Source organism: Zonotrichia leucophrys, chromosome 2 (genome assembly GCF_028769735.1).
Source record: "Zonotrichia leucophrys gambelii isolate GWCS_2022_RI chromosome 2, RI_Zleu_2.0, whole genome shotgun sequence".
Lineage (NCBI taxonomy): Eukaryota > Metazoa > Chordata > Aves > Passeriformes > Passerellidae > Zonotrichia > Zonotrichia leucophrys.
Genome location: NC_088171.1, coordinates 44,885,346 through 44,912,755, shown reverse-complemented (window position 1 = coordinate 44,912,755; position 27,410 = coordinate 44,885,346). Strand labels below are relative to the sequence as shown.

General features: G+C 43.7%; 2 protein-coding genes across 7 annotated transcripts in view; both read right to left on the bottom strand.

The window, feature by feature from the left end:
- Nucleotides 1–407: 407 nt before the first annotated feature.
- Nucleotides 408–21,545, bottom strand: BFSP2 (beaded filament structural protein 2). Its single transcript, XM_064703348.1, has 7 exons — nucleotides 20,987–21,545; nucleotides 13,653–13,735; nucleotides 11,634–11,790; nucleotides 7,913–8,074; nucleotides 2,700–2,831; nucleotides 1,394–1,614; nucleotides 408–595 (listed from the first exon to the last, which is right to left on the bottom strand). Exons 1-7 carry the CDS (start codon nucleotides 21,440–21,442, stop codon nucleotides 592–594), a joined length of 1,215 nt encoding a protein of 404 aa, XP_064559418.1. The 5' UTR covers nucleotides 21,443–21,545; the 3' UTR covers nucleotides 408–591.
- Nucleotides 21,546–24,521: 2,976 nt separating this feature from the next.
- TMEM108 (transmembrane protein 108) overlaps nucleotides 24,522–27,410 on the bottom strand; it is a 161,384-nt gene continuing 158,495 nt past the window's right edge. For all 6 annotated transcript variants that reach the window (XM_064703346.1, XM_064703344.1, XM_064703343.1 and 3 more), the window contains 2 exons: nucleotides 26,218–26,372; nucleotides 24,522–24,867 (listed from right to left, as the gene is read on the bottom strand). In XM_064703346.1, coding sequence (XP_064559416.1) covers nucleotides 24,745–24,867; nucleotides 26,218–26,372 — 278 coding nt within the window. In that variant the 3' untranslated portion in view covers nucleotides 24,522–24,744. The remainder of the gene's footprint in view (nucleotides 24,868–26,217; nucleotides 26,373–27,410) is intronic.

The window sequence follows — 27,410 nt, the reverse complement described above, 5'->3', positions numbered from 1 at the left end:
AAATGTGTTTATAAGGTACTGTTGGGATGCTTAGATTAATGATTCTGCTGGTTTACATGCAAAATTAATCATGTTGAGTTAACAGCACACTTAAACTCCTTTGGCATTATTTGAATTAGATTTCACAACACTGAGCTGATGGTCTTGTGACACAACAGAACAATCATCATTTCCATGTGGGTGCTGTGTGCACAGTGGAGGGGTAGCTCAGTCTTGATGTATTTATATATATATATCTTGATATACTTATACTGTGAAAAGAAAGGGTTTACTTGGTTGGAAATGGAGAGCTAATATTCTTAATCTAACCCTCTCCAGCTATTATGAAAAATACTGGAAGGAAATAAAAATCAAACAAAAGCATGATATTCTTTATTTTTATTATAATTTTAACAACATGAGTAAATTGAAATCTGTAAGCAAAGCGTGAAGAGGGTCTAATAAAGTTGTTCAAGCTACAACCTACTTTGATTGTTTAATCAAACTGAATAAAGCAGGCTGCTTTGATGAGTTTTTAGCTTCCACGAACATAATTGGCAGTGACATCTTTTGCTTTAATGGCAATGGTCTTCTGTGAGCTGGGAGTCATAATCAGCTGAAAGTAAAAAAAGAAAAAGATAAAAATAAAAATTAGTCACTACTACAAACAGGAAAATTGCTGAACCAAGTCCTACTCTCAGTTCAGCTGGTGAAATCTCACCAGCTTCAGCAAGATTTGATTATTTTAAAATTCTCCCTGCCCTGAGTAGAAGAGCAAGTCAAAATCTGTGGATGAAATTCTCAGAGGTTCCTGACTAAGGGTGGTTAAGGATCTTAGAAATGCTCAACCAAGCAACCCTACCCAATCACTGTAAAGGTTATTCCCAGAAGAAAAATCTTAAGACTTGGAACCACATTTCTTCACAAAAGGTACAGTCAGTGGCCCAGATTCTGTCCTTGGACTTCAGGACAAACTTATAAGCTTAGGCAGAGAATTTTTCACAGGTGTAATATTTGGACTGTATTGAGGGAGGAGGAAGGATGGCATAATGTATTCAAATTAGGAAACAACTACACATCTGCTTTGCAGCCCCTAATGTAGCCCCTGGTATGTAGCCCCTGGTAGCAGCTTTTTAATGTCGCATCTCAAACCTTCAGAGAAGTGAAACTCATGGCATGTTCCCAAACCATGTCCTTCTGTGGTAGTGCTGGAAACCACCCATCTCCAATACACTAGGAATCTCTGTTTGATGGGATTTGGTGTGTTCTCCCTCTTTGGCAGCTTCTGCAAACCTCACCACCTACCAGCTAGCCTTATGAAACTTGAGAAGCAACCCAGTTCTCCTGCTTCCAGCAACCTCACAACCCCTTCCCAGGGAGCATGTTCTCCATCCTTTTAAGGACAAGTAAGTACCTGCTTTGCTCTCCATCCAGGAGGCAGTGGTATGCAGCAATGTCTTTCTCCAGCTGTTGTTTGCTAGTCAGCAGATTTTCACGATCCCTCTGCTGCTGTTCGGTTTCTACTTTGATTTCTCCCATCTCTGCCTCCAGCTTGGAAATGACAGAGCCAAGGTTCTGCAGTTCGATGTCGTGCCAGTGCTTGGCGTCATATAAAGAGTTCTCCAGACCCCTCTTCTGCAAGGGCAGGACAGCAGACAATGAATCAATCAATTTCCATATGCTTCATAGTGATTTTTATTCAGGTTTGGCCAATATCTCTATTGACTATATATATATTTTGAAAATTCCTTTCTTTAGCTACCTTGGTATTAGGTATTATCATTACAAAAGTTGAATATCTGTACTTTTATAAGGTGCAGATATTCCTGACATTATCTAATACTACACTACCAAGCAATCTCGGTGAGATTTGAGTATGAATACACTGAAGATGGAAATTTGGAGCCTGGTTGTCAAATGTGGTACACTTAGAGCACTATTTAAATCAAGAGGAGCCCAGAAATATCTGGCATCTCTAGAAACAGTATTTGGTGTGTTGGAACCCAGGACATTCCTCTGTCTGCCCTGGGGGACTCGAGACTCTGGCAGGGGGCTCAGAGACCTTGGCACGGAGTCAAACACACCTGTGCCTTCAATTTTAACCCATGGAAACAATTACCAACTTTGTGTGAAGAGTTACAAGCCACAAGGATTTGAGTAGAATGATAGTGAATTTATCACAGGGTGAAAATGTAGAATTTTGGGGTTTTTAGAATGAGGGTTCAGGAGGCAAGATGGAGGAATCTAGGTGTGTCCTGTCTTTCTCCTTCTTCTTGCCCTCCATCTTCTGCTGTGACGGTGGCACTTTTGGATTGGTTTAGACATGGGCTGTCTAACATAGGTGATAGGTATTGGAAAATTATTGTAAATAAAGTACACGTAGTTTTTAGTATAAAAAGATAACACCACCCCAAGGCAGTCAGTGTGCCTCAACCCAACCTGCTGGACAGACCTCAGTGGGTAAGAAAAAGATTGTATGAGATAAGAGAAAATAAACAACCTTGAAAACCAGAGCCAAGGAATCCCAACTTTTTCTTCAAGAGTGGGGCTGGGAAAAAAGACTTTTTAATACCTCGGGAGCCTTTCTAACAACTCATTACCCGAGATTGGTGGAAAATGGGATTCATTCTTAACTCTGCATCCCAAGACAGGAATGTTCCCCTCAGAGGTTGCATTGAGTTCACAAAGAACACACCCCCTGAAAACCCAGCATTCCTTACCAAGGTTCTCAAAGATTCGGTTTCTGCTTGCAAGCTCTGTATTTTGCAGGCAGTTTCGTGGAACTCAGTTCTGAGCCCCTCCACCAGCTCCTCCTCCTGGGTCCGCACTGCAGCCGCCGTCTCAGCCTGTTGCTGGTGAGAGAAGGCGACTGTCATCACAACCTACACAAGTTATGCTTTAGCTTCCTTGCAGACCAAACTGACAGTAATATTTTCACAGTTTGTGGCAATTCTGACTCTAAGTTTGATTCCTGTGCATTAAATCCCTCGGTTGAATAATTCTGGATACTTCTTAGTGTCAAAATTATCATATTTTCTAGGCATTTACTGTAAAATGGCTTATGCATACAAGCATATTTATGTTATCCGTGTCAACAACAGCTGTTCAGAATTCATACTTGTATGTTTAAAATTATCTCAAAAGAGAAAACATGGCTGTAAGTGTTCATTTTATAGCCATTCTATAATATTTCTTAAAAAGTTTTGTGTCTTCAGAACTACTCACACCTTAATTTTGCACATAAGATTCTATGAGTCAGACAGCAAGTCACATCACAGGGGTTAAAAAAAAAATTCTTGTTAATTAAGTCCTAAGTTAATTATGCTATTTCCTGCTCTTATGGCTTGGGGGGTTTTATATGTGTTTAGTTCAGGTTCCTTGAAAATAGGTGAAGAAAAACGTACCTTAGTAAAAATAGAATTTCTATACTTTTTAATAAGGGCTGAGATCAAGGTTTTTCAGCCCGGAGCTCTGGGCTCTCTAGAAAATACAGTTCTTCAGTCAAAACCTACATTTCTTGTGGTTGATGCTAAAATTAAACTATGCAAAATACTTCCATCCCACTCTGAAACTTCATCTCGACCCTGCCCTGGTTTTCTTTTATTTTAAAAGTAAGATTGAATTTTAAAAAAATCTAGGACCATGCACAAAAATAGGGATTATTTTGAATTACCATGTGAAGCCCACACCTTGCACATTGTGAATGAAATAGCCTCAGTGGGAAAAGGTCATTTAAATACCAATTAAATCTCAAACAGAAATTTAGATTTAAGAACCTATATTGCAGAGGGCTGAATTTTAATCCAAGCACCAAACCTGTCCTTTCCAGCAAATTGCACAGATCCTGTGTTTTCTGGAAATGCTTTTTGGGGGCTTGTGCTTCACAGTGACATAATTCTACCTGACTACTCCTGGTGAACCAGTGATCAAGGACCTGTCACTCTTCAGTAAATTATGTCTGCTAAATTGTGTTGAGAGAGCAGTCTGCCCCTTCTTGGGCTACAAGGACTGCAAATGTCTCATTTTAAAGAATTACACAGGGAAGGGAAGGTGCCTTTGCATCTGTATTTATAGCCTACACCCATTACCTGAATCCTGGCTTTGACATTTACCCTGCTGGTGGCCCAAATGCTACCTGTAAATCCAGCTTGCCCTCACCACAGGCAGCATTGAAACCCTTCCAGGAGCTCCCCTAAGCTGTGAAGTGACCATAGTGGTGTGAACAGGAGAACAGGCAGATGGAGTAGATGGAGATGGCTGCATGGGGTCCTGAGCACTCAGGAGGACACAGCAAGTGAGCACACATCGAATGTGCTCTAAAGTTTTTGGGACACACAAGGTTTCCCCAGCCTCCTTACAGGGTTACCAGCCCCAGGTGTCCATGTGCTGCTGGGCATGACACTTGGCCTCAGCTTTGGGGCTCCTTCTGTGCAGAAGTGCAGAAGTAGTCTGTGTGTCCTCTTCACTAGGCTATTCATGCTTTCTGGGGACTTTTCCTATTCCTGAGATGCTCAGGGAAAGGGAAAGGCTATACATGTGGTGAGCACAAGCAGCTGGACTAATGGAGGGAGAGGATGAAATCATATTCCTAACTCTTTATCATGTTGGTGCTTGAGTTTCCTAGGAATCTCAAACCTCTGTACAGTCCTGAGCCAAGCATTGTGCATGAGCGCAGGATCCCTCATTAGTCTGTTTTTCATGGAATCCAGATAATGAAAGAATGGTTAGGAATGGAACACCAACACCCAGAGTTGACCAGTGTGGTATCTAAAGAAACAAAGTTACTTTGAAAAGCTTTTGAGTGTTCTGGGAAAGTTTTAGCAAAGTAGCAAAAAAGAGAGAAACAACTGGAGTGATTCACAAGATTTTTCAGAACCTTTTATGAAGACAACAGAGAAAGCTGTGTATTTGTGTGCTCAGGACAGAACATCTCCATGGGTCAACAGCTGTTCAAGAGACAGAACATGAAGACGAAAATGAAGGTCTACTTCCATTAAGACAGAAGCTTAACAGCTTGATGCCTCAAGGTGTACTGCGTTGAGAATGAAGCAGGAATTAGAAGGATTTATGGATCACAGAAAACCATACAGATTAGCAATGAGCAGGAATGGATGTTTGGAATCAAACTACATGAATGAACAGCACATCAGTAAGTAAAGTACCTTTCCAGGGAAAAAAATATTAAATAGCATGCATATCTTGCAAGGGTTTGAATCACTTGTGTCAATTCAGAAAAGGATTTTGACCACTACAGACAAAAAAGTACATGGGTGAAACCAATGGACTTAAGTTTTGGGGTTACTCATCTAAAAAAGGCCCGTATGAAACCCCACTAGGTATGAATTTAAATCGGTGTGTTTTGGTGCTCAAATATCCTTGAAAATTTGAGCCAACAGTGCAAGTCTAGGCACAAGACAAAGCAAATGAGGCAAGGTAATTAGTCAGAAAATAACAAAAATACAAAAATACTGCCTTCCTGTCTAACTCAGTGCTAAGACATCATATGAAATACCTTGGTCTGAGCTGGTCACATGGTCACAGGTACACCAGAGAGTAGGTGCAGAAAAAGGAAATTAATATATTAGGGGCCAAGGAAAACTTCACAGAGAGACACTGAAAAAACTGGTAATGAAGAGCCAAGGAGTGCAGGGAACTGCTCTTCCTCCTGTGCTGTCACAAAAGAGCAAGAGCAAGTTTTTCACTGTGTGGATAACCAAATGATACAACTTAACCACAAAAGATAATTTTAAACCACAAGCTTAGTTGGTAAAAGCTAAACTCTTGTCATCTGTGCCCACAGTAGTAATCTGAGTTGATCTGTGTCTGTACGAGATAAAGGACACAAAACTGGATCATCTGGGTTTAATTTGTGGGAAAAAAAAGCCCCTAGAATGTCTTACCAGAATCTGTGCACATCCAGAACTGATCTTTCCAGAAATCTGTGATATTCTGTTTCTTTGTTCCATTAAAAAACCAAACCAAAACAGGAACAACTGAAACTAGCAAGAGCTTAGGCTCAGATAGCTGAGTAGGGGTGGGTTGGGTATCAAAGACATGATAGAGCAGTGTACTAGGAGCTGTCAATTTTCTCACCAAATGATATCTCTGAAGCTAAAAGACCAGATATTGAAGGTATGAAGGAAATAGGAAGAAGTTGTAAGGGTGTTTTTGCACAGGAGGACAAGGAGGAGGAAGAAGCAGGACAGGGAAGTGGGAGCACTGAAGAATTTGGTGCCATCAGAGTGATGCTCATTTTGCAGTGGGTCAGGAACAGATTTTTCTGGGAAAAGCTCAAGAGGCCACTGAGGATGCCCTGGCTTTTCAGAGCTCATGTGCTTTGTATGGAGGCACTCTCCAGGCTTGTGCAGTCTATAACTGTGTCACTCATTTCCTTTGGACTTTATGAGCTGAAGATCAGGCCCCACAGACTAACTTTATGAAAATTTTGCTTAATAAGTCTGGCATTCTCACAAACTTGATGGGACCTCTGGGATAAATCCCTCTGCTTGACTTCTTGTACATTTCCTAGCAATTTTGGTATCACTGTTGTCATGGGATTTTTCTTCTTTATTTTGAAAATTAACTCAGAGCTTGCACATACATATGTTTGCAAACATATTTCTTGGTTTTGTTGTTTTTTCTCACTGTTTGCCTTAAATACCCCCTACACCTCTCATGGCAGCTCTTTACCTTGGAACAGGGGGGCATATGTTTATATGGTTTTGCTAAGTATTTCAACAGCACTGCTGCAGTTATGATTTCACAGAATTACAGAATATGCTGAGTTGGAAGGAACCCACAAGGATCATCGAGTCCAACTCCTGGCTCTACACAGGACCATCCCCAAGAGTCACACCTTGTGCTCGAGAGCATTGTCCAAGCCCTTCTTGAGCTCTGTCAGGTTGGTGCTGTGACCACTTCCCTGGGGAACATGCTCAGTGCCCAGACACGCTCTGGGTGAGGAACCTTTTTCTAACATCCAATCTGAACCTCCCTGACACAACTTCAGGCCATTCCCTCGGGCCCTGTCACTGCTCAACAGAGAGAAGAGATCAGTGCCTGCCCCTCCTTTTCCCCTCACGAGGAAGTTGCAGGCTGCAATGAGGTCTCCCCTCGGCCTCCTCCTCTCCAGACTGAACAAACCAAGTGACCTCAGCCCCTCCTCACAGGGTTTCCCTCAAGGCCCTTCACCATCTTCGTTGCTCCCCTGATTTACCCTGTCATGCTCTGCTGTAAGAGCCAGCTCAGAATGAGATGGGTTCTAAAACACAGGATCATCCACTGAACTTAATGCTTCATCTGTACAAAAATACTTACTTTGGAAAATGAGAGATCCTTCATGACAGAGAAAAAGCTGTGTTAAAAGGCTGAGTCTGTCTCAGACTCAGGCTCAGGAGAGGAGAACCTCTATTTAAAGGAAATGGCTATTATCATCACTTTTAATTTCTAAGTTACTATCTAGTTTTCCCACTGCTGCCAGAGGAAAAAATATCAGGGAGAAACCAAGGAGTCTGTAGTGTAGAAGGCAATGTGTTTTGCCCTTCTTATTTATAGACCCCTGTAAATTATTAAGTGGAGGAACAGCCCTAGTAAGAAGGGTAATAACAGTGGCTTATCCTATACAGAAAGTATCAACTGATTAAGTTTGTTTTCCTTAGCCAACACTTCAGAGCCCATGAAAGGCTCCCACAGATACTGTGGTATGAGCAGGGCCATTTCCACCAGTGCTTAACTCTGTGCATCCCAAGAAGGCCTTTATATTTATAAGTGCACTCTCCTTTGGATTGGACCAAAATATTTTAGATTTTTAACGTCTTTTCTGTTTCAAAAATCCCAAAAAAGCACCCAACCCTCAAAGATATTTCAGAATATTAGAGAGATTTTGTGTTTGCTTGATATCCTGTGATGTTGGAGTGGGTTACAGAGTGCTGACCTTGGTACGGAGCAGGGCACCTGTCTCAGCACGATTCTTTTCAATGTCTCTCTCCCAGTGGATTCTGATTTTTTCCAGAATGTCATCCAGGCCACTTCCCAGGGGAACATCAAGTTCTTCCAGCTGAGATCCAGCAAGCTGCTTGTATAACACCTTCACATCCTTGAACAAAAATAACAAACATAAAGAAAGTGAACTGGACAGTTGAATGGTATCTTCGGAGAAGCTCAAGGAAGAGCTCTTTTGGTGCCACAAACAGAGACAGTAATTACATTTGGCCCCAAAAGCTATCTCTGCATTAATGATTTGGTGCACTAAAGGGTTTCTTTTTCAGATGTGGATTTGCCTTGCTTCTGCATGGGGTGCCTTCCTGCAGATCTGGTGTACTGGAAGAGTTTTCCCCTTGGTGGAAGGAGACTGGAGCCCTGCACCAAGGCAGTGCCTGGAGCGGCCTCTCAATGGTGGCAAGTTTCTCCAGCAGCCAGTGCTTGAGACATGCTCACTGCACAGCTGGGACCTGAAATCACTACAAATTTTGCCAGTAAAGGTGCAGTGTGGACTTTGGGCCAAGGAACCAACAGCTTACAGGATATCAGAAACTCTTCCCTTGCTGCTGCATCATGCAGGAGCCTTCCAGCATCTACTGGAAGATACAAGATGTGCAAAGCAGCAGGAGCCCTACAGCCTCACAGCTTGTGTGAGACAAGTGTGTGTTTTATGCATGTGCATGTTAGATGAAGAGCGTTATCCTCTGTGGCAGGATTCTGTTCCTTCTTTAAATTTAGGTGCTCCAAAAACATGTAACCAGTAGAGAATTAGCAGGTTTAGAATTGAACACTTAAAGGTAGCACATCAGTTGTACATTGTGTTCAGGAATGCAAGAATTAATGAGATATTAATGAGATTTTCACATGTATCTTAACTGTCTGGCACTGCAATCCTTTTATATCACACTGATTATTTGTGTTATTGGCAAAAAAAAAAAAAAAAAAAAAAAGGTAGTGTAAAAGCATCTGGGAATATATTTGTAAGCAATGGCCCCTGACAGTGACAATACTGGAAAAAATGGATGGGAATTATGAGAATTTTAAACCTGCAAGAATGCAAACCTCAAAATGTGCCCACTCCAAGTTCACAAACCCTTCGAAAGGACTTGGCGTGAATTTGCTGGTGGAAGCACCAGTGGAAAGAAAGGTTTGAATTAGTTCAGGAAAATCTTTGGGACCTAATTTTGCCAGAGCTCAGCAATAGTTGCTTCTAGCCTTTATTCTGTGACTTCTCTTCAGCAGCTTCCCCTGGTCCTGCTGCCATGGGAAAACCAGGCCTGTGCTGAAGTGGTTCTGCAAATGCTCAGGTACTCCCAAAAGATAAAGAAAAAAATCATCTTTCCACTCTGCAAGGGCTCCTTGTTGGCTACATGAGTATCAAGATGGATCAAGATGGCGTTCTCATTATGCATAGCTACAGACAACAGCATCAGCTTTTCTGGTTTCACAACAGTCATTGCATTACTTGGCAGTTTAAAGAGGATCTTGTTTATTTCTATAATTTTTCTCTTTACCCTCTTATCTAATACAACTTCAATTTTCTCCTGCCATGCACTGCTGATGAGGCCATTGGTATTTTCTGCAAAATGCCAGCCCTGGAACTAGACTGATGCAAGCAGGGAGCTGGTGATGCAACCTCATCTTGGCAAGCCAGTGTTGCTGAAATCTTGTGGTTGGAGGAACAACTGGTAAGAAATGTAAGGTAGGATAATACCTTGCTTTCATGAGCCATCACAGTTCAAGCTCTATCTTACTTTTGAGGCACCAGCACAGCTGCTTGCTTTCCCTTATAAGGGATCAGTAACAGCTCCATATTCAAGTCCCCATGAATAAAGATGCTGACTCGTGTTCAATCCTGAAATCCCTGCTGAAGGAAGTAAACCACCTTCATTCAAATAGTGTTGGTGACTGCAGTAAGTGGGAAAGTATTGCAAAACTGGGTAGTGTGGGCTTCCCTTCTATCTGCCTGCCTGTGGTGGTGCATCCTCCCCACCCACTGGGGCCTCTCTGTGGGTTCAGGAATTCTTTACAGACCTCACCCTTAATCAGTCAATGGCTCCTGGGCAATTAAGTTTCTCTTGTGTTTATCAGAAACACTGTCTGTTCCTAGGAGCTTCTGGTGCCCAGCAAAGGAAGGGGAGGAGATAGCCAGCTATCCTAGTACAAACTTGGAATATTAGTTGCCCGAATCATAGTTTGAGTGGAACAATGTTTTGTTACCAGACTTCTGAGGAAAACTCAGTAATTACCATCTTGGATTACAGCCAGGATGGAGATTGACAGATGACTGAAGCCAATCACCTTGGGACTCTATAAACAGCAGTCCTGAGTGAGGCCCTTTGAGATCTCCAGGACTGCAGTGGGCAGTGAGCAGCAATCTCCCTCTAACTTGGGCACCTCTCGGAGCTAACAAGCTCTCAAGTTTATAATACTCAATACTTGTTGCCAAATGCTGATTGATGGCAGGATCTGGGATATTCTGACTATTCCTCAAGGCTCAGGCCTCACCTGTTGAGGTGCAGAAGCACCTGACTTGATGCTTCTGAGATGCAGAAGTATCTGACTTGAGTATTGCACTGAACTTGAGGGAAATTTTTAATAGGTACTTTTGTACCAACTTCTTCATATCCGTTTGTGTGAGTGTGTGAATTGGTTTAAATACCCTATAGCAAATATAGTATGAATACTGCCATCCCAGATCTACAGTTAAGTTAGTGCTGTGCTTACAGGAAACCCTGTATAGGGTTTATTTCCAAAATTATTGGATAATTTTGTAAATGTTAAATTAGTCAGTGATCAGGTGCTGACAAATCCTTTAGCTATAAACCATTGACCAAGTCTGAGGTCAAGTTTGGGCTCAGCTGCACCTAATCTCCATCAGAAGTTTAGAAAGCAAGGGGGTCTGCTCTGAACCTCATGACTCAATGGGAAGGCCTTCCCTAACCCTTTTGAACCTTTATCCTTTAGCACCTTTACCCTCTGTCTCCCTGATTTCCATGTAAAGTGTTCTAGATTGATTCGAATCCAATTTTACTTTGTGAGCTTCATTATATAGTAAGTAATAAAAGGAACCTTGCCATCAAAGTTAAATTGCACTTTCACATCTCATATTAAACCTGCTTTTGCCAACACCTTTGGTGATGATTCTTTAGAGCCACTCCTTCATGCTACTGTCCCTGTGACTTGCTTCAGTGTTGTGCTTCTCAAGAGAGACTCAGTTTTGGGAACCGAGCCCCTTGCTAAGTCAGGCAAGGTGTTTTCATAAAAACCTGGTTAATGCTCAGCATCAGTGCAGCAAGACCAGAGCTGGTGGCCTGCACATGCACTTTCTCCTTCCATCAGATCTCACTGCTGAGATGTCCACATGCATGACAGTGTGGCCCCTTGACCATCATGGGGTGACTGACAAGAAATGAAGGGACAGCTTCTCTTCCATGTCACATTTATCAAACGAGAAATGGTTAACACCTACATGTGAGTCATTTGACAATGCCTCAGGGGTTAGTCCTCTGATTTAAAAGAGAAGGAAGAAATAGGAGTAGGTTTCAGGAAAATCCCCCCCTACCCAGACACGGCAGGTGGAGTTTTTAATGTTTGCTTTGCACTAGATGTGTGATACCAACCAGATGAAACAGGCACACATTGCCTTTGCAGTATCCCGAGTCTGCACTTACTTCTTCATGATTCTTTGACAGCATAGCTAGTTCTTCCTTCATGCTTTCTATCTGACTCTCCAGATCCATTTTAGTCAAATTAGCATCATCAATCACTTTATATAGGGAATTAATTTCATCTTCCACTGCCTTTCTGAATGGCTGCTCATTTTCATACCTGCAGAGAAAAAAAAAAGCCAAACTTCAACACAGCACAACTCAGCAAGTAAAACCTGTCTTTTTTTTCTGAATTATAGTATTTCTGCTAATTAGCAAATGTGTCCCAGACAGAGGCACAGAAACACAGGCAGTATACTTTGCTCTCACCTTATCTCTTGGTACTTGAAGTTAACTGCCTGAAGTGCCCTGTCATTAATTCAGAGTGTAAAAAAACAGGCCAAGTTATCAGTATGTGCTGTGGTGGTTATCAGCCTGATAGGATTCCAGAAAAAGCATGGAGAGGGTCATGGTTTCTTGCTAGATCTGATATTTATCTACAGTATCACCATGGGTGGCTTTTTCTCAGTTGTCTTGGCTGTAAAATGAGAACCAACTCACTTGTCTACATAAAAACCTTTTAGTACAATGATTAAAGAAAAACCATCAAGCATTACTTTTACTAACAGACATGCTGATGGAAGTCTGGCCTATGTTCCAGGGTCCTGGCCCATCCCTAAGCCCAAATCCCAGTAGTATCAAAATAAAGAGGAAATTTCTGTGGTTGGTTTGTCAGCTAGAATTGCTGTTGGAACAAAGAGCTCATTTCCAAACCATGGCTGTAATGGTAGGGAAATTTTGGCAAGCATTTTCCATTCCAGAGCGCTGCTTGCTGCATTGCTCTTGTTTGTAACTTTTTGGTTTAGGCTTTTTATTGAAAATGTGGATTGCATTGTGAATCTCCTTGGGTGGGAGACATTTGTGCCAAACCTGTCCAACCTGTCCAACCTGGAGGGGCTGGTAGGTTAGCTGGGAACCAGCTTCATGAACACTTTGCTCCTTGATAACCACCTTCCCTGCTGGGAGTTTAAAGCCTGGGAGAGTGGCATCTGATCTCAGGTTTCACTATGCAGTAGCTTGATTCAACATTGTTTTTGTTATGTAGACTGCTTGTCAACTGCTGCTGTCACTTCTAAAAAGTATTTTTTTAAAACTACATAAAATACGAATGTAACTTGCTGGATGTAAGGCCAAATGAGTATCTCAGAGTTGTACCTTTCTGAAATAAAAGGCAAACTTAAAAATGATTAACACATTCTAGTTTTATGATTAAATAAAATAATGCCAGAGAGAGAGAAAAAGAAGTTTAAGGGATGATAAAAACCATAGAAGATAAAAATCAATTAGTTTGAAGTATGTTTTTTGTGTAAGAGCTTGCAGAAAGCTATTTGTAAATGAATGAGACCATTATGAGTAAAAAAAGCTAGAAGGATCACATCTCCTGAGTAAAATCTAAAGAGGTTCATGCACTCATATACATGACTATCAGGCTTTTCCAACCGAAAGAAAATAAAAAAGTAGTTTGCCAGTGTTTAAAATCTTCTTTTATTTCTTATTTTTCTCAGTAAAGTACAATCAGCATGGGCCATTTCTGTTTTCTTGTCTAGCATTTCCACCCATGTCTCTAGTGGTGCAGTTTTCACTTTGTGGCTGTAGCAAAATGATTGTTACTTCCGAAACCACTTGGTTTTGGCACTGAAGTGCTAAAAATTACAACTAAAAAGCACATGGAATTTTGCCTTTATAAAATGCCAACCCAATTTTGAATGAATACTGGCCTCTCAGTGAAAAACCAATGTCTGTGTTAAGACTAGCTTAGGTCATTTTGCTTGTTCTTGTGCACATTTTTGTTACTACAAATCAAATCCTCAAAATCTTCCAAAATAATGTTAGCACCATCATTATTTTTCTCCCAAATCAGGATGTTGAATATAAATATGCAACTTAAAAAATCTACTCACTATCTTTACACCCTTACAAATAAAGTGTTCACAAAGGCAAATTTTAAAGAAAATGGCCATCTGGGTGCCACCACAGGACTACCTGTCTTTAAAATCTTCAGCACAGGCTTGAATATTCTCGGTGTGCAGCATGAGACGAGCATTTTCAAGGACTGCTTCACCCACCTAGAAGAAAGACACAACAGAGCTCAAGCAGTGAACAACTTCAGCACATGTATCTTAAGCAGATGTACAGCTCTGATTCTGAAAATAATCCTTCATCCTAGGGCTGTTCAAGTGACTCATTCCAAATAACTTAAACAATTATTTTTGTACATATAAGTTCACAAATTCTCGGCAAATAGGCTGTAATTTGTCATCACACTGCTCATTCCTCCTAAGCCTTCATTTTCTTGTAGCAACACATTTATTCTGATCACCAGCTCTTTGCAAGGGGCAAAAATCATTGCTGTGCTCAAGGTACTTTCATCTTTTAAGTCCCACTTATACTTTCTAGATACAATTTAAGCAGCACTTATGCAGTTCCTATTCTACTTCCCATATTAGCAGTCCTCTTCAGGGTCGTCCTCCTCAGGGAGCCACGGAATGCTTGCTGCTCATGCCGCCTGCGAGCCCTCCTCAGCTCCCAGAGCGTCGTTTTCCTTCTCCTAGGGGATCCTCTAGGCTCTTGCGATAGATATGAGACCTGAGAAGCCTTCAGAGATTATTACACTGATTGGAAAGATCGTGCAAAGCAGACTGTGGCATCATTGCAATGGCTCTGGGCTGTATCTATAAACATCCAAGAGGTACTTGAAGGGTAAACCTGAAAGGCTTGTGACTTAGCAGCTTGGTGTGATTCAGGAAGGTCATATAAAATGATACAAAGGAAAAAAAAGATCACTGCCTACCCTGGAGTCACACGTGACCTGAGCTATGACCATGCAGAATTCAGTACCAGGCTTAGAGTGATCACCTCTGCAAATGTCTGGGAGCTCAAGTGTCTGGGAGCTCCAGTCGCCCCATGATCCATGCTGTCACTCTGGAAAAGCTGCACTGAACATTTCTTTGGTCTTTCTCAGGAGACACCCATGAAGATTTGCAGTTAAAACTAAATCACCTCATGAATAAGATCAGATTTTTAGGCTGGCCAGGAGAGTTCTTCAAGCAGAAAAATCTTTCCTTAGATAATTAAGTCTGTAACTAAGATTGCAAATCACCCAAAGCATTCTGCTCCTCCAAGGTGAAACACACCATGCAATGTGGAAACCTCAAGGATGCATCCAGACAAGTGGATCTCAAGTGGTATTGTTGCCCTATGTTCCCACCTGCCCTGAGGCTGCTTGGTGATGGGGTGGAGGTGGGCATGCAAGGCTGAAGCATTTCTAGGTGGTAATTAACATTTACTCTCATGGGGAGTGGCTTACTGCTCCACATGTCTTACAAATGCTTGGACCAACAAATATGTAATACCTGAAAGCATCTGATAAGGAGAAATGTGGAGAAACAGCCTGTTCTTCACTACCCATTATGTCCATAATGGATCAGGAAGTTAAAAGCACTTTACATCTTTTCAATCTGATGAGGAACAAGAGTTTAAAAAGTGGTTTTCTTCATTCTTCCCTATTTTTAGGGAAAAACAGGGAAGGTGGTTGGGGGTTGGAGCTTGTTTCACACCATTGCATGGGGAACCTATTTGTGGGATTTCTTGGCCTATTCCAAACAATATGATAGAGGGATAGGCCATCTCAGAGACGTCCAGTTCTAACTCATTTCATGAAAATAGCATCTGGACAGAGGAGAGAGGCTCTGTAAATACTGCTGCTCAGAGGGGGGGAAGCCCCAATTTGGGCATGGGGAAGTTGTGGAGTGCAGCAAAAGCACAGGACTCAGAGATGTCATGAAAGCCCCAGGTGCAGGCAAAGAGATGGTCCCTCACCACACACCAGCCAGCCCTGTTGTGCAGCACACAAGTACAGAAGAGTTCTCTGTGCTCGTTTGCACTCAGAACTGCCTGCTCTTCATTGTTCAACCCCTTATTTCCTTCTCCCCGATCCTTTGCAGCCCCACTTTACCAGCACTGTCCTAACTCCCCAAGTCCTGGGCTGTCCATCTGTGGCATTTCGGAGCAGCTGAACAGAGCTGGGGCTCTGGGGACATGCTGCTCTTCTGTGCTCAGGTTCCCTTGCGCCAGGACACCTGAGTTTCCCCTGAAGGATGGAAAATTGGCATTTAGTCAGCACAGAAGTAGAGGGACCTCTTTGACACAAGCTCTGAAATCTTGGTTCCCTCTGATTTGCATGAACTGTGAAAGCCCTTTCCTAGCTCCAGAAGAAATCTAAGTCTTCCATCAGGGGCTTTTTTGTATGATTTAATTCTCCTATTAATCAACAGCTGTATGCAAACACACAGCATTAGTGAGACAGATTTGTAGCCACTTTGCTGACATGTATACTAAAACACATTATGCAGCAGTTTAGGAAACACCCTTCTTTGTGTCCATTGGGAAAGAGAGGCCTTGCAAGGCTGCAAGCACTTAGACATTGCCTCCTCTGCTTGTAGAACAGAAGGCAGTGCTGTTCTGCCTCACAGAGCTTCTGGGAGGCTTAAATCACTGATGCACATTCAAAGAGCCAAAATGGGAAGAGTTAAAAAAAAATGCAAATATTATTACTAACAATAGCTCCTTTCAGTCACACATTGTCTTTCAACACTCAGTTCTGTGATACACATACACCTTTTGATCACGATTTTTTTCCAGCTCTTGAATTAACAGTGAATATTCATGGTTTTAAACATCTTAACTACAAAGCAGCAAGGATTTTCTTTGATTTCATTGTGATTTTATGGACATGAAAATGCAATATTAATTTTTTGGAAGAAAACTCGCATAAAAATCTGTGTTGACATGCTGGCCCATTTCCTGTGTTAAAACTGGCATCAAGGATAAAACAGCTGCTTCAAGGGAGTGGGCAGATGCCAGACTGAAGTCATACAGACCCAGGGAGAATTTACTCCTTATCCCTGGTGACTAGCAACTTCTGATTTTTAACAGAGATTTGGTCAACTTTGGCATGGCAAGATTTTACTCTACCCTTCAAATTTTTAGCTGTGCTTTATCTGTAGCTTTGTATACTTTTGCTGTTCTTACAGAAGTCTAAATCCTTTCTGACTGCTACTAAATTCATGGCCTCAGGTGTGGCCTGTGATAATGAATCTCATGGTTTAATTATTCATGTAATGGAAACTTCTCTGGCTTTTAAGTTCACTTCAGTAAAGCAAACGCCTCCATGGGGAAAGATCGGAAGATGTTGATCTAGTTTTTCCTTTCACACACACAAGGAAGTAGTTGAGCCCACTGCCTCCAACACCTTTTAATTCACAACTAAAATCAGGCTAAAAGCCTGCAGCCCACTGCCAAGCAATAAACTCTTAATGGTCTTGGTCATGCTTTCCATGTTGGACCCTTTCACAGAGTCTGAAGGAGGAAACCTCGAAGGCAGCAAGGGCAGCATTTGTTGCATGGCCTCAGGAAAGGTAATGCCTGGAGAGAGGCTCAGATTGATGGCTCCTCTCCTGATTCCTGCTGCATCCAGGGAAATTCAACTTCGTGTATACATCAAATACTTCATAAGTACACAGGACTGCATCAAAGAATGCCTGGTTCTCAAAGCAGGAGATACCTCTTCAAGAAATTATCTGTAAAACTGTAATATTATCCAAGCACAAGGAGAAAACCTCATGGCCCCTCACAGCTGCCTGTGAAGGCAGCCCAAATTTATGCTGTTGGAGGTGGCTGAGAGAACATGACTAAAACCAATTCACTGCCATCCTCTGTAGGGCAGTTGATCAAGCTTTGTGCCATTTTGTGGGAGTTTGTTGTACCCTCAGATGAGTAGCAGAGTGCTATTTCACCCATTTACAGACACTGATCATGCACTGTGTTGTGCCAGAGTGTGTCACAAGTAACACTCAGAGGCTCTTCTGACCCCGCAGCAAATAAATTAGTGGGTGTGAGTCCAAATGTGACAATTCCTCAGGCTGTTAGACCTGCATATTCTCCAGGCTTAATATTCACACTGATTAAATGCCAATAGAAAGGCAAAATGCAAATAAAAGTGCTCCATGAGAAAACTCTGGAGGTCTTTCAAACATAGGATGTCATGATCAGTCATAGGAGTGATAAAATTGGTGCAGAATGTCGATTTTTCTTTTGCTTGTGTGTTTACTCCTGTGATCTGAACTGCACTATGTGTCATCTCATAGACAAAATAAATCTCTGTGTCTCCCATGCAGCTGTAATCGAGCAGTCATGGAGGCTGAGCTACTCTCTTCTCTCTGTAAACTCATTCGGATTGTTTCAAGCATCCACTCCTGCCAGGTGCTGCCCTGTTCCCTGGGAAGGAATTGCCATTGCAAACACTTTCCTATTCTGCAGAAGAGACACATTTGATTAGAGAGAGAATTTTCCACAAGAAGACCAAGATGAAGCCCAGAGAAGAAGAGTATGCACAGGGTAAAATTTATATTTCTGTCATGAAATCATAATTGTGTCATATGAACTCCTCTTGGCAAGGATTTCTCATTTCCCTCTTTTCCTGCAAAAATCCTCTCTCTCTGTCCCAATTAGTGTGTGTCCACCTGCTCTGCCAGAAGCCAGCTGCCCAGGTGGGTAATTCACCCTGTGAGCTGGAGAGTGGCTTTCCATCATTCAGCTCCCACCAGCGATCCCCTGCTGCAGCCATAGCTCTGACAATGGCAAGGAAACACGAGTGGTTTTCCCTGAGGGACCCTGTGCTCACACACACCCTCTGAGTCACTCCCTGGCTCGTTTTTCCCTCAGCTCTCTGTTTGGGAGATGTGCTGGCACCAAGCTGCTTTTGCTGGCAATGCAACTACGTGAAATCTGGGATGCTGGAGCACATCCCAGGAAGGGCAGGAGGGAAATGGGACTTCAGGCCTGCTGGGGTCTCTCCTGTGCCACGGCAGAGATAGGCCTGTGATTTTGAGACCAGGAGAGTCCTTTGTGGCTGTGTCCTTGTCTTCTCATTAGCAGGGCAAGAGGAAAGGGCTCCTGCTTAGACCCCCTCCCAATTGTGTATTTTCCTTTGCTGTTTTTTGTTCAAAAACTGTTCCTGTCATGAGTGCTTGGGCTAATCCAGGTGCCTGTCTGAGTGTTTTTTTCCCCAAAATTTTCATTCTGCTTTATGCAAATGACCAAGGAGTTTTACAGCTGCCAGGCGTTTCTCCCCACTGAACCCACGGGCCTGGCTGGGAATTGAAATGAGTGCTCAGATTTTACAAGAAGCTGAAAATGTATGCCACTTTTAAAGAAATCAAGGTGGATGCGGACATCTGCAGAAAATCTGACTATATTTACAAAAATTACATTTAGGAATATATCTGCCAGGTGTCTCTCATTTCTGCTACACCTTGCTCTGAATGCCTTTTCCTTTTCTGCTTGGGATGTGCTGTGGCAGGAGGGTTCTGACTTCATGTGTTTCTGCAGCAACTGATTTTGACATTATTTTAATAAATGTGGTGGTTTTGATGTTGATGGTGGCATAATTTTACCAATTAGCTCCAGGACGAATGAGCTAATTGGTGTTTGGACTGGATAGGGTCCTACTTTCATTTTTGGTTAAATGCTTAAATAAAAAAGCAAAGAAACCTATTAATCAGAATTGAACATAACAGCTTGGATCACATCCGTGAAAGACAAAACCCACTAAGTGGTGCCTCTTTTATTGATTTAATTGAAGCAATTCAGAAGATTTTATGTGCTCTCTGATGTGTTTTGATAGTTAAATAGATACGGATGATGCTAATCTTTTTCTCTTCTTTTCTATGATACAAATGCTGTTACTACATGGCTTTATTTTTCTGGTTTTCATACAGGAAGAGCCTGATATTCAGGCTAGATTTCATTATGAGATGCTCTTATTCATTCATAAAAAAGAGGTAGAGGCAAGGATGACTACAAAGGAAGGTTGAAAGGAAAGCAATTTGGATGAAAAATTATCACATTTGCGGGTTCATCTGCACTGCAATGTTAGTGGTTTATATAATGAAAAATCAAGCAGTCCTTCCTAAATGGTCCTTTCCTATGGTCCCACATTTTTGGGTTTAACCATAAATCCTGGTAGGATTTACAGGTGAAGTCTAACACTACGAAATGCGACACTGGTCTGGAGAACACGGGATGGCGGCTGCAAAGGATTAACTCTCTGTCCCCTACCAAGTCTCCATTGTTCCCAGTGAGATAATGGGTTCAAGGAGATGGCTTTTTGTACCCCAGATTCAGAGCAACCCTTTACTTCAGCAGCTGCTCCCTGCAGGAAGCAATGATGTCATTTAGTAATACTAAAAGGTAGCAACTTTAAAAGCTGGTGCTTGGCTGGGTGTTTCTGCTGACTCGATCTTTGTACAACAGCTTCTGCCAACATTCAGGGTTCAAGCAACGTTTGCAGTGTTCTGGGGGAACACCTGCCCTAAAAATGCAAAGTAAAACTGGCCAGCCCAAGTTAAAACACACGATTGTCCCAGGTGACTTAAAGTCGGCTTTCAGCTTTCTGAAAACCCAGTGATGGCATTTTCTGTGCCTGCACAAGCGCTGCTGGGAAGAGGCGTGCAAGATGCCAAACTCCAGGTCTGTCTGCTCCCACTAGTTGGGAGCTGGGAAGCCAGGCTTGTGTGGTGCACCAAGACCTCAGCAGACAGAGATCTGTGTCTGCTGCAAGCAGGACATCAGCCTGCAGACAAAAGGAACTCCTTCTCGTCCATGAGGTCAATACAGACACCATTTCGCACCCCCACAATAAACATCTGTGCCGTATGGAGAAGGTGGGAGTAAGGCATGGTGAGGTGATGGCAAAGGAAAGAAAGGGAGTCACTCATTTGCAGCCATGTAATAATTATTTTTAAATTAATAGAGCTTTTGAAAATGTTATTAAGCCAACAAGGGAATAAAGTAAAAATCTGAATTGCTGATTAAAAAAAAAAACCAAACCCACAACGTGCTTGTAATATAATGTTGAGAGATAACCTAATTCAGTTCTAGCAGGTTTCTTTTAATAATTTTGATACTCAGTGTAATAACCACAGACTTAAAATAAGGGGGAAAAAAAAGGGAAAAAAATCCCACCCGTTCTAATCAACCCAGACTTGGGCGCCTTGGGGTGCATTTCAATCGCTCCCATGCGCACGATGCCTGAGGCAATTCTCCGGCTTTATAGGCATAATAATGCTAATTATCATGAAGATAGATTTTGAACCCTCTGTCTAGGGCTCCTCGCCCTGGAATCAGTCGGCATTCATGAGCAGCCTGGCCCCTGCCCGCCCGGGGTGCCGATGACCCGCGCAGCTCCGTCCGTCCCTCCGTCCCTCCGTCCGTCCGTCCCTCCGGCCCGCGGGCTGCCGGCGGCGCTCCGGGCTCACCTGGTGGTAAATCGCCTCCCAGTTCTCCCGCAGCGCTCCCCAGCTGCTCACGCTGGCCGCCTTCTTGTCCAGGTAGACCCTGATGTGCTCCTCCAGCTCCTGGTTGACCTGCTCGAGCGCTCGCACCTTCTCGATGTACTCCACCAGGCAGCCGTTCAGGCTTTCGTAGGAGAGACCCCTGCCCTTATCCAGCCCCGGGGCCAGGGGCACGGCGGCGGCGGAGCTGCGGAGGCCCTGCAGGAAGACGCTGCTGATGCCCAGGGCTCTACGGGACACTCGGGTGCCCAGGCTGCTCACGCCGCCGGTGGGGACGGTGCCCACGTACACGCCGGGGGGTCTCGACAGGCTCCCTCCGCCCCCGACGCTGACCCGGCGGCCCGGCGGCCCCGAGCTCTCCGCCGTGGACGTGGAGGGCTGCTGCCCCAGGAAGGACGAGCGGCGCCTCGGCAAGGGCATGGTGCCGCTCCAGCCTGCCGAGCACCGCCGCTCAGCCCGGCCGCCTGGCCCCGCACTGGCGGCAGCGATGTGCCGAGCCCAGCAGGTTGGGCTCGCCTGGGATTTCGGCTTTGTGCGACGGCTTTCTGGAAGGGGCGCTTTGTGCCGCCTGGGAGCGCCCGTCGCATTGTCCGGCGGCTGCTGGGTCAGCAGTCCCATTTCAGGGGAAATCTCCCTGCTGCTGCTGCTGCAAATGTGGCAGATGAAAAGCACAATGGTGTTTACGGGCACAGCGGGACGGGGATTCAGTACAATGTACGTGTTAAAATACCAGCAGTGTTTTCTGCGCTGACACCCGGATGATTTCCTACCCTTACAGCCACAAGGTATCCAGTTATATACTACAAATGCATCTGCTTCTCACACCAGTGCTTGCTCCAGACATAGCCTACAAGACATTTCCTAACTTAGCAAAACCCAGACCTCCGTGGAGTCACCTGAGCCACGGCTGAGCAGAGCCGAGCCAGCCTTTTGCCACTGCAGAGCATCGAAAGCTCCCTTGTGTCTGCTGCAGCTTCTGGGTTTCTCTGCAATTTGGCTTCACCACCCACCCAAAGGATATTGACACAATCCCAGCAGATTTTACAGGGACAAGCACCCTCACGTCCACCCCTTCTCAGTCAGTTTAACTTCACATAATCAATTGCACTTCGTCTGCTCAGCAAGGGCCTGTTTCACTTCTTGGCCTGTGTAACGTGGTGACACAGTGAGGCAACTGTGAATTAGAAGAAAAGGGCAAAACAATCCTAGAGACTTATTGCAGGGAAAGGGGGAGATTTCCCCTGCTCTTCTTTTTATGTCACTATTCTTTAGCTACTAGTGATCAGGTGGGTAGTGTATAGGTAATAATAAGTATTAAGTAGGATGTGTTCTTGGTACAGTGCAATTCTTCACAACACAATGTTAGGTCTGGCTTTTTCTACCTACACACAGGGAAACTTCACAGCCAGGATGCTGTTCCAGAGTAGGATCACTGTGTGCACATCTCTGTAGGCACGACTGTAATGTGCTGATGTTGGGCATTGCCCTAATGCTGTGTAGGTTTGTGCAGGGGCAGTGGTGAGTCTTTGGCGAGACAGGATAAATCAGAAATCCCTGTCTTCCACTGGTGCCTAATCCTGGCTCGACAGGTTGATGGCTGGAGTTTGTTTCACTTGTTTTTTAAGTTGGAGAATTGCAAGGCTGCCTAAAGTCAGGTCACCATTTCCAGGTTGTGTGAAGACAGGGAACAGTGCAGCGTCTCTCAGCTTTGCAAATACTTTTTTCTAGTTTTGGTACTCTGCCTTTAGATTACCAAACAAACTGTGCTGGTTGAATGGGAAGCATCCTCCAGTATTTCTTACACAGTATTTTCAATGTAGCTGCTCTGTGTCTAATTAGAAAACCTCCCTTTCAAAAGTAACACCATGTACAGAAAACAAATATAATAATATGGGGTCTTTTTTCAAACATCTGAATTTAGCTTTCTGTAACCTTGTTCCCTCTGTCCACCTCCCTCTTTAAATAAAAACACAGGTCCTTGCAGGATTGCTTTTGCTCTTGGCAATACCCCTAGGGAATTTTTACTCTTCTATCAAACAGTGGTTTCTAGGAGGCTGTTTAGCAATTGATCATGAGGATCACAGGTATCACATTGCATAGCATTTATCCCATGGTGAAAAGATCTATTCCCAAAGTGCCCATCCATGTCCATAGACAGCCTTGTCATCCTGCCTGCCCCATCACCTCATGAGAAAGCCCCGCATTGCTCTCCAATGCAGAGAGAAATACCCAGGAGAATTCCTGTAACATTACAATCTTCCTGTTTCTGGAAGCCTGTACTCCACATTCAGGTTTGTGCCTCGGCACAGCAGAAGTGCATGTGTGGGATGGGGAGAAAGGAGGAGCAATGAGGCCTCTGTGGTCCCTGAGCCAAGTCTGGGTCTGACTCCAGCCATCCTTTAGTGAAGCTGTCATGTTGCTCTGACTAACAGCAGCCCCTGGGACACTGTCAGCAAGTGGGCACAGCTGGACCAGATGTGCCACTGCTGTAAGTCTCTTTTCTAGCACCAGCTGTGGCTCATCTTGAACAAGGCATATGGTTAATGGTGCTACACTAACCCTGTCCTGCTGAAACTTCCCTTTCATGCAGCCAAGCATGAAACCTGAGCAGCCAGTGGCAGGGAGCAGCCAGGGGCTGAACTCTCCATCACAGCCTGCTCCTGATCAAGTGAGGAGTGAAAGCAGAACATTGTCCAGCAGGACTGGCGGCCAGAGGTGGGGAGAAGGAGGACAAGACTTAAAAAGGACAGAAGCCATTTCACTTGCTGAATGATATAAAAAAGCAATTTGAGAAGCAAAACTGAGAATTGGTCTCACAATAAGAGTTCTGGGTTACTCAAAGAGAGAGCATCAATGTGGGCCAAGTCATTCCATGTTCCGTATTAATCTCGCCTTGCAGCAACCTATTTTTAATCCATTATTTAAGCTATGTTCACCCTTACTATTCCCCTAACACTGTTAGAGTCTGCAATCTAGCACTTAACAGGGTAGGAAAGAATTGCCATTTTGCTCCAAAATGCTTTGTTTTCCTTCCTAAGGGGGAAAAGAAAGTCTCAGAGAGGAGAAGAGAGTATGAGGAAACTTGATCCAGTGGCACCAGCAGTCTAAACACACAAGATAAATAAAACAGTGGGAAAGTGGAAATGTGGTCAAAGTGACAGCATTCATTTGGTGGTAGTCCCTGGTCACTAGATTGCAAGATTTTTGATAAACTGAAAGGAATTTTCTGTTCATCTGAAGGGAGAACTTTACACGCCTTCTTTTGAGGCTGTTTGTTCTTCAGGAAATAATTCTAGGTTTATTGGGCTGAAGTGTAGCAGCTGTAAGTCCAATGTATTGTGTGGTTAAAACACTTATGCAGGAAAAAAGAGCCATTTTTGTCCTTGGTCATATAAAAGAGTTTTGAAGCTCAGACTGGAAGTTGGACAGCAAAGGGCTCACCCCAGCTGGTGCTCAGGCAGTACTGGAGTCACAGAAAGGATACAGTCCACTTGACAGATGCTTTGCTTAGAAATACCTTTATTTTATAAAGCCACAGTTTGTTGTGTAAAGTTTTACCACACTTATAAAAAAGGGGCTGACAATTCTGAGGGACAAAAGAAAAGCTGAAAACATTTTTTGTAGTTCAGGGTTACACAAAGGTTATATTTATAATATATATATATTTATTTATAATTTGGAGACGGTAGAGATGAAACTGCAGGCCGGGGGCAGCTGAGGGGTCATATTTCAGAGACTTGCTCGTGTCCCACGAACAGCGTTTCCTGGCAGAAGGGGTTCACCAGGACCATCCCGCTGTCCCGGTAGTCGCCGTTGGCCGGGGAGCGCGGCTCCGACAGGTGGTCCTGGGGAAAAACAAAGAGGCAGATTGAGCACTTCAGCCTCCACAGGCACTCAGGGCATTCCTCCCAGTCCCCCAAAGGTGCCTGAATTTGGTAGACTGTGACTCTGCAGAGCCAGGTTTAGTGAGCTGGCTTTTCCCTTTGTCAGGCAGGAGTGAAAGGTTCCTCTGAGGATCTGCTGATTCTTTCTGGGGACCCAGAAGTCAGCTGCACCAAACTTCCAATCCCTTTGGAACTTTCACATTTCTTTAATTTCTTTATTTTTTTTCCCACTTTATTGACTCATTCCAAGTGTTTCCTGTCTCTCAGCTGGGCTTGACTCCTCAAAGGTGCATATCAACTTATTTTTTAAGGTTAGAAAGCCACACATAGGGGTCCAAGCCACCCAAGCATGCCCCAGTTCAGTCATATTCTGATCAGGTTTAAATGACTCAGCTTTTGAAGACCACCCTGTATGTGAACAGGCCTGACATTTGATTCTGGGCAAGCCAGACCAGGTCCTGCCTTAGCTTGAGCAACATGATTGCCAGCAGGGTGAGGTTAATGACGTGACTGTGACTGTCTAATCACATCTCAGAGGCTCCTTTCTAAACTTTTTTTTTTAAATTTAGTTACATGAGTTAGTCAGCTAGCTGATCTGAAAATCATTTTAACATAAACTCAGACTCTCCACTGTTTCTAGGTTTTAATTATCTTTGACATGAACTGAATTATTCTGTCTCTGAGGCCAGGGAATAGATTTCTGTCAGTAGGATCACCTGCTCATGTGTGAATAATCCCACCAAACCAGTCAGACCCCTTAAGTAAAGACTGAGTGCACACCACACCACCATATCCCCCCCATACTGATGTTCTGATTACTTCTGTAGTGGGAACACTCATTCCCTGAACTGGTATTTGAGAAGTTACAGGCAGCTCCTGAGACATAAACGTACACAATTTCTTTGTTTTACTAACTCCCACCAGCCTCCTTTCTTTTATGCTGAGACTGACTGTCAGTAATGAGCCACGAGAGCCAAAGGGCTCTCCTTAAGCCACCATGGCATGGCTTGACATTGGCTGTAGGCTCACAAGGAAGAGAAACCCAGGAACAAATTCACCAAGAAGTGGTTAACACCCATCACCACGCAGCAATTTGGAACACATCTGCAGTGGCTGGGAATAGGATGGCAATCCAGTTTTGCTGAGATGTTTATCCCATCTAATACATGTGTAGGAGGGTGTCCTTCCCTGAAAGCTGTTCCCCTGAACGTGTGTAGGGATTTCAAGGCTTTATTAATATGACTTCCTCTCCCCTCTTCCCTGCATGGCTTCAGTTCCAGTTTTCAGACACCAGCTCTGCAAGTGAGGTACCTCTGAAGTCTCCAGTGACTGGATCTCTCTTGGTAACTCTACAGCATGCCTGTTGAAGTAGTCCATGGTAATAGCATTATTCCAATAGCTCAGGTTGTTCTCTGGGTTAGATGTCTTCTTCTTCCTTCTCATGCAGCAGACTGTCAGCAGAACTGCTGTTAATAGAAACATGCCAAAAACCTGGTTATTTCCTTGCAATAAGGACTCATCAGTACCATGGATTTGTACTTTATGTTGCCTAAGGAGAGGGCTGGTGACCTGCATTCATATGCTTCAGTCTCAGTCAGTCCCAGCTCTCTGCTAGCAAACCCTACACAATTATGTCAGAATCTGGGCCAAGCAGATGAGGCTTTGGGCTTGGCAGAATATGCAGTTTTTGCTTTCTTATTGATGTGAGTGTATAGTCTTCAAGATGTGGCTGCCTGATTAATGAAAAGCTTTGTTGTTGTAACTGATGGCAATTCAATACCCAAGAAGGAATTTATAGACCCTCTAGGAGAGAGGGCATTCCTCAGGGACTAAGATGCTTCTGTGGGGATCTTTTCTGCATCTGGTGTGTTCAGAGGCTGCAGAGATGAGCACATTGGCAAGTGGGCAGTGAGAGATACCTGTCCTATTTCAAACAGCAAATTCATAAATGCCACAGCTTCAACACCAAAAGTTTCTGTCCTGAAGTGCCACTGATCCCTGCCTCTGTTGCCTGCCATTTGTAACTTGGATTTTGGTTTGTGACCATGTTCCAACACATCAGCAACCAGCCAGAGGAACAGATGGGCTCCTGAGTAGGATGAGAGAGGGGTAAGGTGGTGTGGAGATCCCCTGTGGCACCGGTCTCACACACCTTACCCTTCCAGGATAGTGTTCATGCCAGAGCTGGGGTTTTCCTGCCTGTCTCCATCAGCTGTGGAATCTACTGATAAGGGTAACCTGTTCCCCTACACTTGCCTGGGCATTGGGTGATGTCTGAGAGTGTTATTTTTTCCTTGCCTTCAGAACTCACTTAAGCTTTTACAATCTGAAATATCCAAACTTAAAGCCGAGCAGCTAGGCAAGACAAATTGACCAGCAAGTGAAACTCCTGATGTTCAGGAGGAGTCTGTCTGGTCCCAGGGCCACAGGAATCCCCAGGCTCCAGAAATGCCCAGGTAATTCTCTTCCAGCAGGCAGCTGAACACAAAGCTGGCTGAGTGTTA